The sequence below is a fragment of the Nannobrachium achirus genome, assembly GCF_963921795.1.
Source record: "Nannobrachium achirus genome assembly, chromosome: 1".
Classification (NCBI taxonomy): domain Eukaryota; kingdom Metazoa; phylum Chordata; class Actinopteri; order Myctophiformes; family Myctophidae; genus Nannobrachium; species Nannobrachium achirus.
Window position 1 is genome coordinate 25,192,434 of NC_137810.1, and position 14,807 is coordinate 25,207,240.

At 43.2% G+C, this 14,807-nt stretch overlaps 1 protein-coding gene across 1 annotated transcript in view; it reads right to left on the reverse strand.

Annotated features, from left to right (window-relative positions):
- faf1 (Fas (TNFRSF6) associated factor 1) overlaps positions 1-14,807 on the reverse strand; it is a 92,806-nt gene that overhangs the window by 22,996 nt on the left and 55,003 nt on the right. The window contains exon 14 of the mRNA XM_080735126.1: positions 153-289. Within this exon, the coding sequence (XP_080591252.1) occupies positions 153-289 (137 nt within the window). The remainder of the gene's footprint in view (positions 1-152; positions 290-14,807) is intronic.

A 14,807-nucleotide genomic window follows, 5' to 3' on the forward strand; every position in this document is an offset into this window, starting at 1 on the left:
AAAAATATACCAGTGATGAATAAAAGCAATGATCAAATCTTTTAGCAATTTACAGCCATGCCATGATGCGTACAGTGGTGTGATTTGAGGTGATGATTTTCATTGCAAATAGAGAATTATGTGTTAAAACAAAGTTAAAATGAGTAAATTACCTTGAATAACGTTTAAAACTTCATTTGATGTGCGCTTGCCCATAACTATGAGGAGCAGGGGGAACTGGTCTGTCTTGTACGTCCGTATAGTCTGTGCCACGACGCTGCCGAAGTGCCTCGTACACATGGTCAGTAGTCTGTAAGACAAAGCAATCAATCCAAACGGTTTTAATTTTTTATCGCTTGATTGCTGTCGGTTTTGTTTTTGGTCAACAACATTAGCAAAAGAAAATAGATGGCCTATTGTGAAACAAAACACACACAGCATCGTGCACACTCTTATGATTTCACATGCACAGCACAAAAGAGGAATACACACTACTTCATGGCTTTAAGAACTGTAAAAGCAATTCCGCTTCTTTTTTTTCTCTCATTCCATCAGTGATGAAGAAATTAGTATTCCTCACCAGACACCCAGAATTGATAGGCAAGATGGATTTCTTATTCCATTACAAAGACAGAACTTTTTAAATTAACATTTCAGGGAAGGAAAAGGGTAGCAGGCAGACGGGGCCCCGCCAAGCTCCCTGTAAATGTCATAATATTAATGAGTTGCTATAGACTGAATGCAAATATAGATTAGCTTTTTTTTTTCTTCTTCTCCAACGTTTTAATAAGATCTACTTTAATAACTGCCCGGTAAAATAGAGGAGTAATAGAAGGAAGAGAGTGATGCAGGGTCAGAGGATGGATGAAGATAGGAGGGATGGAGGCGAGGCAGACGGTGTGGGCGTGTAACACGTTACACATGAATTCAAAGTTGAAGGAGCCACTTTCTGACTTTTTAGACTGCAAAATTGACATGTGTGTGCTAGGGATGGGACGATAAGCGATATTATCATTTATCGTGATAAAAAACACTCACGATAATCGTATCGTGGAGATTTAATTTATTGTGATATCGTCCTCCGTCATGCACTGGGATCAATTCACCTTTTATTTGCCGAGCTGCATATCCGGTACCACTTGCTCTCCCCATAATTGGTAAAAGGTACTTATAACATACGTACTTGATATGGTCTTTTTTTTACAACGCGACGCGTTGTGAGCTTGTAGATCGTCTATTTTTTGGCAAATGTTCCGCCCCAGGATGATGGATTTTGATTATCGCGATAATATCGTAAACCACGATTTCTTTTGTGAAAATAATCGTGATATGAAATGTTCATATCGTCCCATCCCTAGTGAGCTCATTGCTCCAATATCAAAATTATAATGAGGCAGACAGAAGCAACAACATCAGTATGAATAGCTTCAAAGGATCAAAAACAAGAAAGAAAGACATTCTGGGGAAGTACCTTTAAATCAAATACGTCTAGAAAGTTTGAACTTTTGTTGACCTTCGCCTTTAAAGGTAAGCAGTTGATTCCCCCCAATTCCTAATGATCATCTGTCCCGGACACTTGTCCCTGTGAAGACTTAACCCCTGGCAGACAATAACAATAGCCCAGAGGTAGACTCTAACCTGTAATGAAAGACCAGGCAACAATGAGAACTACCTTGGAGAGTAACCCAATCTTAATTCCCCCATTAAACAACCCAACCTCCTTCAGTTCCTACCTACAAACAAAGAAGTCAAAGCACCACATAAAAAAATATCATTACAAACAACAACAAAAAACAATTGTTCCAGAAACGCAACCTAGATGTAACCTGTATCCACTGTCACAAATCAATAAGAGAAACACCATACTTGTTGACATGTATTACTAGATACAAACATATTGACAAAGAGTACAGCAGGAAGTCATGCTGTACCAGGACTGGAGCCGAGGTGAACAGTTCAGTTCAGCCTCATCCAGCCATAACATAACGTGGTAAAGAATGTAGCCTAGGATACACCAGGCCCTGTGGCCCTTCCCTATAGGAATCCAATGCAGAGGAAACACCTGCACGGAAATCACAAATACATGAACCCTTGGCACTCCGTGAGCTTCAGACTTCGGTTGGCTGGTTAATGTGATTGACAGGTTCTAATTTGTCCACCCCTCCCGCCTCCATCTCTCATGGCACATCAAGGTAGCCAAAGTTAGTTAATGTTTCACCCGCACTGTCAAGCTCACATTTCTCCACATCAAAGTGACGCGTGAAGATGTGAGTCGACTAGCTGGGACTGGCGTTCGCTCCACTGGGCAGTTGATGAGTCAGACTTGTACAGTAGCACTGCAGGGGAACATTTTAGCCAGCCACCTGTATGGTAATATGTATGGGAACCGGATGCTGTGCTTGCTCACTATGTAGCACACACTGAAAGTCAACATGGACAAGTTTTGATTTGAAAATAACTTGTTCTCCTCCGTTCGGACAGTAATCATGTTTTCAGCTTTCAGGAAGTCAGGAAACTAGTCAAGTGTAGAGTGTATGACTACCCCTGTCGGCTATACTGACATATAGTACCACATTTGAGAGTTGGCATGAAAGCGAACTTGGAAACTCACAAGTACGTGTAAAGACACGCTTGAAGACTACGCTCATGTTGACAATCAACACGAATGGCAAGACTGAAAGCAAGAGTTTCAGTGTGCGTGTGGAGTAGTCTGAATTGATTGCCACGCGTGAGGACAGTAGCGCATCTGTGAGATGCATCATCTGCATTTCCCGTGGGTGACAATTATGCTGGCATGCAATGAGTGGAACTGGTTTTATGCATAATTAATCATTTTACTGGGAGGACTGTGAGAATATGGAGAGGCAATCCAACAGTCACATTCCAGTAGCGGCTGGTTCATTAAACACACACATACACGGAGCCAGGACACCTTAAACAGCCTCTGTGATTGACGCCAATCACCAGTCACTCTGGATCAAGCAGGGAGCGTGAGAATGGGGAGAAAAAGTGTGTGTGCATGTATGCATATAAGCGTGCATGCAAGCGTTAGCAGCAAAGCTGCGACTAGCTGTGTGCGATGAAAGGCTCCAGATGTTGCCTGCCTTTTAATGTGCAATAAAAAGGCTCAGCTGGGGCAAAAAGCAAAGGGGTGAACAGGAGAGAAAGGGAAAATGGATAATGGAATGAAGGAAGGAGAGAATATCCTTAGAGGAAATAAAGGAGGAGTGAGGTCAGTGTTGGAGAGTCTTTCTTAAACGGCTCCTACCAGGGGGCCGGCTTAACTCTGGAGGTAACAAGGCAGAGAGGGGGAAAGAGAGAGAGAGAGAGAGAGAGAGAGAGAGAGAGAAACATGGAGAGAAAGGGAGAGAGAGCGAGGGATGAAGGGAGGAGATTGAGTATTAAGAGGCATAGAGAGGCAGGAGCTGAGGTAACGGACGATTGACAAGGACTTCCTTCCTAACCTAGACTGACGGAACTATAGCTGTATTGACTTTGACCTCTAAGGACCTTCCAGGGAGGGTGCTCATGTGCGTCTGGCTGTGACACGCTTCCTAGTTTCTTCTTCTTTGAGACGTTTTTTTTTTTTTTGCACTGATTTTTTAGTGCTTAGGTTGTGTTAGTAGTTTCTGAGTATTCTGCTTTGTTTAACAATGACAGCGAGATACTTGTTGCACTAACTAGCATTGACTGCTATGGTCTCTTTGGACTCTGGATCTCAGTGGACACTGTACTATTTTGATAGTTGTGCCCTAAGACACTTTATGTATATATATATTATGGCTGTCAGTCGATTAAAAATTTGAATCCCATTAATCGCATGATTGTCCATAGTTAATCGCACGATTAATCGCAATTAATCGCATATTTTGTATTTGTTCTAAATCTACCTTAAACAGATAATACTCTATATACTATATATATCAACATGGGAGTAGACAAATAGCCTACTTGCTTTATGCAAATACAGCATATGTATTATTATTTGGAATAATAACAAATACTGTCCATAATAGGCCTAACAAACATATAATAACTTGAGAAAATATCTGCTTCCTTAATAGTGAAACGACCACCGCTCATCGAGGTGCTGCATGCCTGAAGAAGGTCTATGACCAAAAGCTTGCACTTTATTTAACTGAAAATAAAGAACATGATTTTGCACACTTTTGAGTGTGCAGGGGCTCCCTTAAATCTTTCATTAGGACAGATCTAAAATAAACTTGGCATTCAATCACTAAACCCCAGCATCCCTATTCTAAGGGGATATTAACCAAAAGTAGCAGATTTACAAGCTCATTACAAGATGCTACAAGAGCTTGTAGATCGGCTATTTTGGGTGAAGAGAGTTGGTGTATAAATATAACTCAAGTACAGTGCAACTCAGGGGTGTTTTACAAAGCAAGCATGAGGCATTAGAGGGTCTAAATTGGTTTAACTTAAGTAATATTGATACGTTCTAAATATTATCAAAGTATTCTGAGGCACCCTGGACTGGTGTTATTGGGCACCCTAGTTCACTGAGAAACCCAGCTGTTATGATGTAGAGAGTACTAGAGACACTCAGCCAGACCTGCCGGATTTCAGCCGGATTTGGGCCATTGGGCCATAACCAGGCCCAGACAGGTTTGGGCCAAACCTGTTTGCTATGTGGGCTCTCTGGCCGTTGTTGCATGCATTTGGTGGTCACTGTTAGCGTGTTGGTGCGGGGTTCTGGGAAGTAAGCTACTATGTGCTTGTGTACAAGTTGGAGCGCTCCTGTTCTTGGGAGCATGTGTGTCTGGGGCTCGCGCTGTCTACAGATGTGCCGTTTCGACGCTTCGGTATTTGATGCGCGCGACGCCGTCAGCGGTGATATTGTGGTTGTCAGCTGCAAAAATCTCCGCCGTTTTGTCTGTCTCATACATAGAGTTATGGGGTCTCATACTATGACTAGCCCTGCTGCTAGCCATAGGCTGCTAGCCGCATCACACACTGACTGACTGTTGTCTGCGCATTCGCTTCCTCACTCTCTATACTACGGAGCGCACCGAGGCTCAAACATCAGCTGCGTTAATCGCACGTTAAAAAGATTCTCGGCATTAAAAGGATTGTGAGTTAACTAGTTAATAGCGCGCTAAATTCGACAGGTATAATGTATATATATATATATATATATATATATATATATATATATATATATATATATATATATATATATATTATTCGCCCCCCTCTCTTGATGCACCTTCTCTTTACTGTTACAGTACTGTTCTTGTTTCTTCCTACATTTTTCTTACTTCTCTGTAACTTTGTAAATAACTGTATACTGCTGTGCTACCACTGGGCAACTGAGTTTCCCCCTTGGGATAATAAAGGTATCTATCTATCTATCTATCTATCTATCTATCTACCTACATAGAGACACTTTACCAGAGTAAAATCCACTCTGAAGCAGGGAGAAAGTGCGGACGCCATTGAGGTTATTATGAACTGCAATCTAGCTCACATTATATCCTTGGGATCTGCAACCAGGCTATCATGAAAAAGAGCAAGCCTGATATGTGTTCTCTCTCTCTGATATCATCCCAGTGCATATATCTAGAGATCTCTCTAAACAAGACAACTACCATGACATCAGTCTGACATGTATCATTTCAAAGATGCACACTCACATGACACAGAGACACATCGACCTGACTTTTAAGAATGGAGAACCACCCTAGCCTTCAATTCTATTGTTTAACAACAGCAAAACCATATAAAACATCCGTACATAAACTCCAAAACATAGCTCAGTGTGTCCCAAATGTCTTCTGTCATTTTGTATAAAGCTCCGGCATAAAACATCTTGAAGAAAATAAACATTTTAGACACTTCTGAGCGAAACGAATCCCCGAAAAACGCTTGTGACTGGGCGCTTGACCGCTTGTGTGCATCTGAATGAGCTCCGGTTGAACCCCACGAAGACACCCATGCACATTCTTCACGCGAGCATGTCACGGTCTGAGCCGGAAACATTTGCAGCCACAGTCCCAACATCACAACATGAGATACGCCTCAGTTTCTGTAAAAAAGAAAAGAAAACGCATGTATCTCCGCTCCTTTGTGTGCGTTTCATGTGAAATCGAGACACGCTGTTTCAATGGCCCATAACTCGCGAGCAGGTGGTCGAAATTACTTGTTTTTTTCCCCGCGGAAGCACAGAGATAACCTCCGTCATTACAAACAATCAGGGGATCGATCGTACTGTGTGGGCTTTTTTGGTTATTTATTTTTGGCAGAGAATGAGACACTTTGCCAAGCGGCTTGACAGAGGGGGGACTGCACACCGGGGCAACAAGTTCATCCAAACTGATCAAATCACATGGACATGCTCCACAGGAGTATACCTGCCATTATGAATAAAATGTTCTTTTGCCAGAAGTTTGTGTAAAAATAAGTGTTAATAACTGTGACTTAACATTTACTTCACTCCGTCTCCTCCTCTCTCTGCTTTCCTCTCTCAGGTCCATCCGTCCAGAGGCAATATGCAATTGCTATCTATCTAACCCGATGACAATAATGCTTTGGGATAACTTGTGAATATGAAATAATATGGGGGTGTCTCTAATGGATTCTGATTGCATAAAAAGTATGACCAATACATTGCCAGTGAAGGTTATGGGTTACTATAGGGTACAATATACATGCCAGCCTACCAGGGTTTCCACTAGGCATTCTTCGGAAGAGGGGTTATTAGGTTTCTTCCCCCGCGGGAAGAAGGTAGATTACTTGCTTGTTTTATTATCTACATTTGGGTCCGGCTTGGTTCAGATTCTATTATCTCGGAACCCCCCGCTTCTGTTTACCATAACACCCAACCACTGTCATTCCTGGTGTACCAGAATGAACGTGCTTGTCATGCAATGGAAATGGATAGTGGAGGGAAACACCACCTTGTTGAGTAAAAAGATAAAGATGTTCAGAGTTGAGGGGAGCACGACATCCTTTCAGACAGATTAGTCAAGACTGACCAATCAGGGGCCTCATCATGCAAACACCGCCTATTGTTAGCACCATCTCCCTAGCCCCCCCCCCCCCCCCCTTCAGAAGTGAGTGTGAACATAGATCCAAGAGAGACACTAATACAGACCAAGAGAGAAAGCGTGAAAGGCTGCAAGGATGGATGTCGGCGTTGCATGGCAGCAAATTCTATGCATTACAAGGTTACACCCCGCCACTCCGACATGTCTCCTTTCCGACATGTCTCCATTCCGACCCTAACCCTATCTCTAACCCTTACCCTAAACTTAATCTCTAAGGAAGTGTCGCCACTCCGACAATAAGAAGTCAATTTCGAAGTGGCGACATGTCGGAATGGAGAGCGACACCCGCATTACAATCTTGACATTCTTTGAAATGTCATAAAATGTTGGTATTGCTTTGCATTATATTATAGTAAAATGTAAAAGCTGTTCCCATTACAATCACATTACACAAACAATATGTTAGGAGTCTAACAGTTAATCTAAATATCTATTTAATGGATTATTAAAAAAAGAATGGTGGGGCTTCCGGGTTACGAATGGAACAGTAGTGTGCTTGAGGAGCTGCTGCTCCCACTTACTTTAAAAGTTGATTTTAAAGCCTCATTTTCCTTTAAACTCTACCTAAAGTGCATTGATATCATTCTAAACGTTTCTCCATTGATCTGAACTGGAAAAGAAGTCGGCAGAATGTCGAACTCGCAGAAACCAGCGGTCGTTGCAAAACCGCAGACACGCCAGGACGCCAAGAAGGATGACCCGCCGGCGCCATTAACCACCGCAGACCTGGCCATTGTTCTTAACAGGTTTGACGACCTAAAAGCATCCCTCGCCTCCGAATTTAAGACAACTAATTCAACTATTGCATCACTCGAGGCGAAAATTGACAACGTGCAAATCCAGCTCTCTGACCAGGGACAGCGTGTGACGGCACTGGAGGAGAACGCGTCGCGTTGTTCCGACAAGCTCGCTGAGCTGGACGCTAGATGTGATACTTTAGAGGATAATTATGTTAGAATGAAGGCCAAGGTCGTCGACATTGAGTCCCGGGGACGTAGAAATAACGTCCGTATAATTGGATTACCCGAGCTAATCGAAAAAGACCAGCCCTATACCTTTTTCTCTAACGTACTTGTCGAAATTATGGGCAAGGATTTGCTACCAGAAGCGCCCGAGCTTGACATAGCACATCGGGCCTTGGCTCCCAGGCCTGCGACTGGTGCCAAACCTCGGACCGTAATAGCCCGTGTCCACCGCCACCGCATCAAGGAGGCCATAGTGCGAGACGCCAGGAAAAGAAGGGGAACCCTAAACTACAAGGGGACCCCTGTTCAGATCTTCGAGGACCTGCCACAAGAAATCATCGATCAACGTTCGGCCTATCGAGACGTGATGACCGCCCTGTACAAACGCGGCCTAAAACCGACGCTCCTACATCCATCTCGGCTCTTCATAACCACCGCGGAGGGAAGGAAACATCTTGCCTCTCCAAAAGCAGCCGTAGACTTTTTGAAGAAGAACCGGGGGCCGGATGAGGGGACCTCGCCCGACTGAGAAGGGACGGTAGTAGTACATGGAGCTGGCTGGCCGGCTAACACACGCTAACATGCTACATAGGCTAATATCCTCCAGCTGTTTTATTTTTCTACTTTTTTTTACTTGTACATGGTCGATCTTTCGTACTCCACAGTTGATACCACAATATCTAGTAAATGTTTAGATAGGTTTGGCTTCTGTAGCTCTGCTATTTGCTATGTCACTTCTCTTTTATTTATTTGTATTGTTTAACAGTGGCCTGTGTGGGGTGGGGGTGGGTGGCTGGCTAGCTAGTATAGGCTAACGGGGTTTTCTTTTTTTATTTCATTTTTCCCATTTCCTTTTATGACGTAAATACACAACCTTTTTTTATTTTATTTATTATTTTTTCCTTTTGAAGTTAATGCTACATTGTGAAGCGGAGTGTTCAGGCGTGCCCGACTTTGTTGCCTTTGATATTGGCTTAGCTGTTTTAAGATAGCCTGTTTAGGCTCGATTGTAAGGCGAGCTGCTAGCTCGAATGCTACGCAGCCCCCCTTTTTTTTCTCTATATATTTATATCTTTTTTTTAGGTACTATTCTTTATTTCTTAACGTCGCCATAACATCTTGTGGCATGTCTGGACTCATCCGCTCTTACTATAAATGGGTTTATTCTATTTATAATTATTCTTTATTGTTACTTGTGTTTATGGATACGTGGGTTTAACATTTGCATTCATCGCTAGCTAATGCTCGCTTTAGCATTTTCCTTTTAATGACGGATGTGGTGCGGATTCTTTCATAAGCGTTACGAAGCGATCAGATGCTCCGCGCTTATATGGATGGTTTGGTCATGATTGAGCTTTATTAGCTTATTTTCTTTTCGCAGACCTAACAGATCTGTCTTAATCATATTCATCACGTTTAGTTTGGCTTGACCGCTTATTAACCTGACCATCTTAGCGCCTCCGACACGCACGGCGCAGTTTCCTATATCTGAACTTTACCATTTTTCTCACGATTAGACTGATATTATATAATCTAACGGCGTATGTAGACATGTCCGCTCTAACGGTCAAGGCGGACTGTGCTTATTCAATCACATATTTTGTCTACAGCGAATCCTTATGCGCCCGTTACATGCTAACATGCGCTATGTCTTTTTTTTTTCCCCCACGCATGACGATTACGTTACGGCGGTTTAGTTAAGTGTTAGAGAGCGATTGAATGCTTTGCACTTATGATGACATGATTGTAGTCGAGACTTCTCGACATGTTTTCGTTGTTCTATACTTCATTCTTCCTCTTATGTGGCTCTAATATGCAGATAGCCTGAGTCAGTTTGTTTTCGTTCTGTGGCCGCCATTTTGGCGCCTTTGACCGGATGGACCGAACTGTGAACTCTGAACTTTGAACCACGTTTGACAATAATGGTCTACGCTGCCTCTGCTGGCTGGGAGGCGGTATTACTACTATTTTTGTAACTTTTTCTTTTTTTGGTTTAACAGCAGCCTCTCTAGACTGGCAGATTTTACTTTAGCCTACAAACTGACTCATGGACATTCGTTTTTCCACTTTTGGATAGATATATTGCCACATAGAGCCTTTTCTTTTAGGGATTACATAGCTTATTCTGTTTTAGTTTTTTTTATCACTTTTCTATATGTATATATATACCTTTGTTTTTATATTTTCAATATTGGAATCCAATGATCACCTTCCTTTGTAACATTCTGCCTCTAACTAGATGCTTATTTTATCTTATTATGGTATGTGTGTGTGCGTGTGTGTATGCACATGTATGTGTGTGTATATATATGTACATATATATGTCCTTTTTTTTTTTTTCTCTCTTCTCCCCCCCTCATTTCTTTTTTTTTTTGTGTGTGCGTGCGTGTGTGCGTGCGTGTATATGTGTGCTTGTTTGTGTGTATGCATGCATTTATGCCTGTGCAGGGGTTATCATTGCCTGTTTGTTCCCGCTATCTGGCCACATATAACTTCCTCTACACGTATCCCCTTACTGTGAAATGAGGACTGTTTACCCCCTGTGCAGGCTGTGTGTGTGTGTGTGTGTGTGTGTGTGTGTGTGTGTGTATGTGTGTGTGTGTGTGTGTGTGTGTGTGTGTGTGTGTTTGGGTGTGCGTACGCACGAGCATGCAACCCACTGTCAGGTGCCAATTACTGTAGGGGTACTTGGAATATGTCCATGAACATTGATATCTTGCTCAGTATTAGTTGTTTATTCGTATCTATGCTTTACATTTCATATCTATGTGAGCTGCCTTGTGGGGCCGGAGTGCAATAGCCAAGTTTTGCTTGACACCTAAGTTTACCTTTACGTCTCAGACAGTGAATTGACTTTATAACATTGAGGGACAAAATAAACACCTTATTAACAGAATTTGTAACTGATATGACATCATCTATATGTCCACTTTTCACTCAGTGGACCTGCTGACTTTGGGTCATGGTACCTGCGCTCCGGCCCTACGAGACAGTATAGTAGGGTGCATATGTTGGATTATCTTTTATTTTTCATTTTTATAATAATTTTATTTATTCTATTTATCTGATCCCTTTCACCTCTTCCTTTCTTTTTCTTTCATCTTCTCTCCTTTAGAGGCAATTTAATTTTGTGGGAGTACGGCCTGAGCGGTAGTGAATAGGGAAGCAATAGCTAGGTTATACAAGCTTAGAAGAGCTTGCGGCTGTTTTCTACAGTCGCTATCTGGGTTGTGGCCTTTTCACATATTTCTTCCAATTTTCAATTTCATGCTTTTCTCTCCGGGAAGGCCTTGGGGAATGTGGGGGGGGAAGGGACGGTTGTCTTCTACTACAGATAGTTTTGCGGGATACCTAATGTTACTGTTGCGTTCGTGGTGGTTGGGCAGGCGCGCCACGCGGTGCCTTTACATGGTCACCTATTTTTTTCTTGTCTTCTCTTTTTATACATAATGGCTAGAAACCTTAATGTGGTGACCTGGAACGTCAAAGGGCTGAACCATCCGGTTAAAAGGAAAAAAGTATTTACTCATCTTAAACAATTCAACGCAGATGTTATATTCCTACAGGAGACTCATATGCGTTCATCTGACAGTTCCAGACTCTTGGCGAGCTGGGCGGGGCAGCATTTCCATTCTACTTTCGAGGCCAAGGCAAGGGGAGTATCCATCCTTATATCAAATAATGTGCCATTCGAATCAACCAAAATTACAGCTGATAAAAACGGTAGATATGTCATTGTCACAGGCAAGCTATTTCACATGAATGTGGTATTGGCCAACGTATACGCGCCCAATGTTGAAGATGTTGGGTTTTTCGTTAGATTGTTCTCTCACCTCTCTGATCTAGACACGCATTACTTAATCCTAGGAACAGATCTTAACCGGTGTTTGGACCAAGTCCTGGACCGCTCTTCCGCTAGACCCGGAACAGTGAATAGATCTGTCACGTATATCAAATCTTTCCTCACAGAATGCGGTATTTCAGATGTTTGGAGAGATCTTAACCCCACAGGGAGGAAGTACTCCTTCTTTAGCCATGTGCATCGCATGTACTCCAGAATTGACTATTTGTTAATGGATAGACGTCTGATGCCCCAAGTTCACTCCTGCGCGTATCACAGTATTGTCATTTCTGACCACGCTCCTCTGGTGATGTCATTATCGCTCCCTGGGGTCCCGCGCCCAGTTAGACGTTGGCGTTTTAACTCCACCTTGCTCTCAGACGATGACTTTGTGAAATTTATTGAGCAGGAAATTAAATTCTATTTTGAAACCAATACTAATCCACAGACCTCCGGACTCATGGTGTGGGACGCGCTTAAAGCATACCTGAGAGGGCAAATTATATCTTTCTCAGCCAGGAAAAAAGTACAATCTGAAAGAGAACGCTCTAAGCTCATCGCTGATATTGCGGCCGTTGACGGACAGTACGCGCTTCAGCAAACCCCAGAACTTTACAATAGACGAGTAGAACTCAAATCAAGATTTGATATTCTCGCTACTCATCAAGCACAAAATCTACTGTTAAAAACTAAGAGTACATTCTACGAGCAGGGTGAAAAGACCGGTAAGATACTGGCTAACCAACTAAAAGCGAGGAGGGCTAAGCAAATCATAACAAACATCAGGACTGCGAACGGAGAAGTCACCTCAGATTCAACTTTGATTAACGACGCCTTTAAGAACTTTTATTCTACCCTATACACTTCCCAGACAGACGGAGATGACGTAGCGGTGTCGGCATTCCTTGATCCATTAGATATTCCAACTATTTCCCAAGACCAAATGGAAAACCTGGAGACGCCCATAACATCGGCAGAGGTGGCTCGAGCCATAGCATCAATGCAGTCCGGGAAGTCGCCGGGACCAGACGGGCTCCCGGCTGAATTTTTTAAGAAGTTCTCCGCGCTTTTATCCCCACAGCTGGCGGCCGTTCTCGCTGAGTCCCTTGAACGGGGCGCGCTCCCCCCCTCTCTGAGTGAGGCGTGTATAACATTAATTGCTAAAAAAGGGAAAGACCCTGTAGAGTGCGCGTCATACAGACCAATTTCACTGTTGAACATAGATGCTAAGGTCCTAGCGAAGGTGCTATCACACAGACTAGAGAAGCTTCTCCCTCAAATAATATCACCAGACCAGACCGGTTTCATCAAAGATCGCTATTCATTCTTTAATGTGAGACGCCTTCTCAATATTTTGCACTCTCCCTCGGGGGAGGGGCCAGAATGTGTCGCGTCGCTGGATGCCGAGAAGGCGTTCGATCGCGTCGAATTCAAGTATTTGTTCGCGGTCTTAGAAAAATTTGGATTCGGTCCGACGTTCATTGCATGGATTAAATTACTGTACGCTTCCCCCACTGCAACCGTACAGACTAATGGCATATTCTCCCGTAGCTTTGGCCTGGGCCGCGGGACCCGTCAGGGTTGCCCGCTGAGCCCGTTCTTATTTGACCTAGCCATTGAGCCACTGGCGATTTCCTTGCGCGGTAATGCTGATATCAAGGGCGTTCGGAGGGGAGAGAGAGAATACAAGGTGTCCCTATACGCGGATGACCTTCTATTGTATATTTCAGACCCGCTGACATCCCTCCCGACAGTTATGTCCCTGCTGGATCAATTTGGCCGTGTCTCAGGCTATAAGATTAACCTAACTAAAAGTATACTATTTCCATCAAACGAGGCTGCATCCAACCTAGATTACACTCTTATCCCCCTCAAAGTAGAGAGAACTCAATTCACTTATCTAGGAGCAATAATTACACGTAAGTTCAAAGACCTTTTCCAGCAGAACTTCGTCTCTCTTGTAAGCCAAGTTAAAACATCATTACAGCAGTGGTCACCCCTTACAATGTCTCTGGCAGGTCGCATTAACTCAATCAAAATGAACATTCTCCCCAAATTTACATATCTCTTTCAATGTGTACCGGTGTTCATTCCAAAGTCTTTTTTTACATCTCTAGACTCAATTATCTCGTCACACATTTGGCAGAACAAGAAACCACGTGTGAGCAGGGCTTTACTTAAAAGGGCGAAGAGAGAAGGGGGCATGGGACTTCCTGACTTCCGTCATTACTATTGGGCTGCCAATATACGCTGTCTAACCTTTTGGAACCATTACTGCTTTTGCCGTGACCGTCCAGAGTGGACTAACTTAGAACTAGAGTCGTGTGGGGAACTATCGCTCCCAGCCCTTCTCTGTGCACCGTTGGGCCGGCCATTGCCTGAACTGATAGTTAATCCGGTTGTGCGTCACACACTGAGAATATGGACTCAGTTCAGGAGAACCTATAACTATGGAAATTTCTCCTTGTTAACCCCCGTAGCCTCCAACCACTTTTTTGTTCCGTCATTAAATGATATAACCTTTCGGAATTGGCGTGGAAAAGGCATCAGAAATTTCAAGAACCTGTTTATAGACAGGGGTTTTGCCTCTTTCGAACAATTGACAAGGAAATACGGCCTGCCTAGATCGGACCTTTTTAGGTTCTTCCAAGTTAGACATTATGTGGAATCTGTAATACCCGACTTCCCTGAAGAACCCGATACCAATCCCATAGACACCTTTTTATCTTTCGATCCGACGACAAAAGGCGCTATATCAATCCTATATGACACCATCTCCAATCTGAAATCCGCGCCATTGGACAAGATAAGAGCTGATTGGGAACGGGATCTTGGGCTCGCTTTATCGGAAGAAAAGTGGGATTCAATTTTTTCCTCTATACATAAATCCTCCCTCTGTGCCCGCCACTGTCTAATACAGTTCAAAATAGTTCATAGAGCCCACATCTCTAAAGC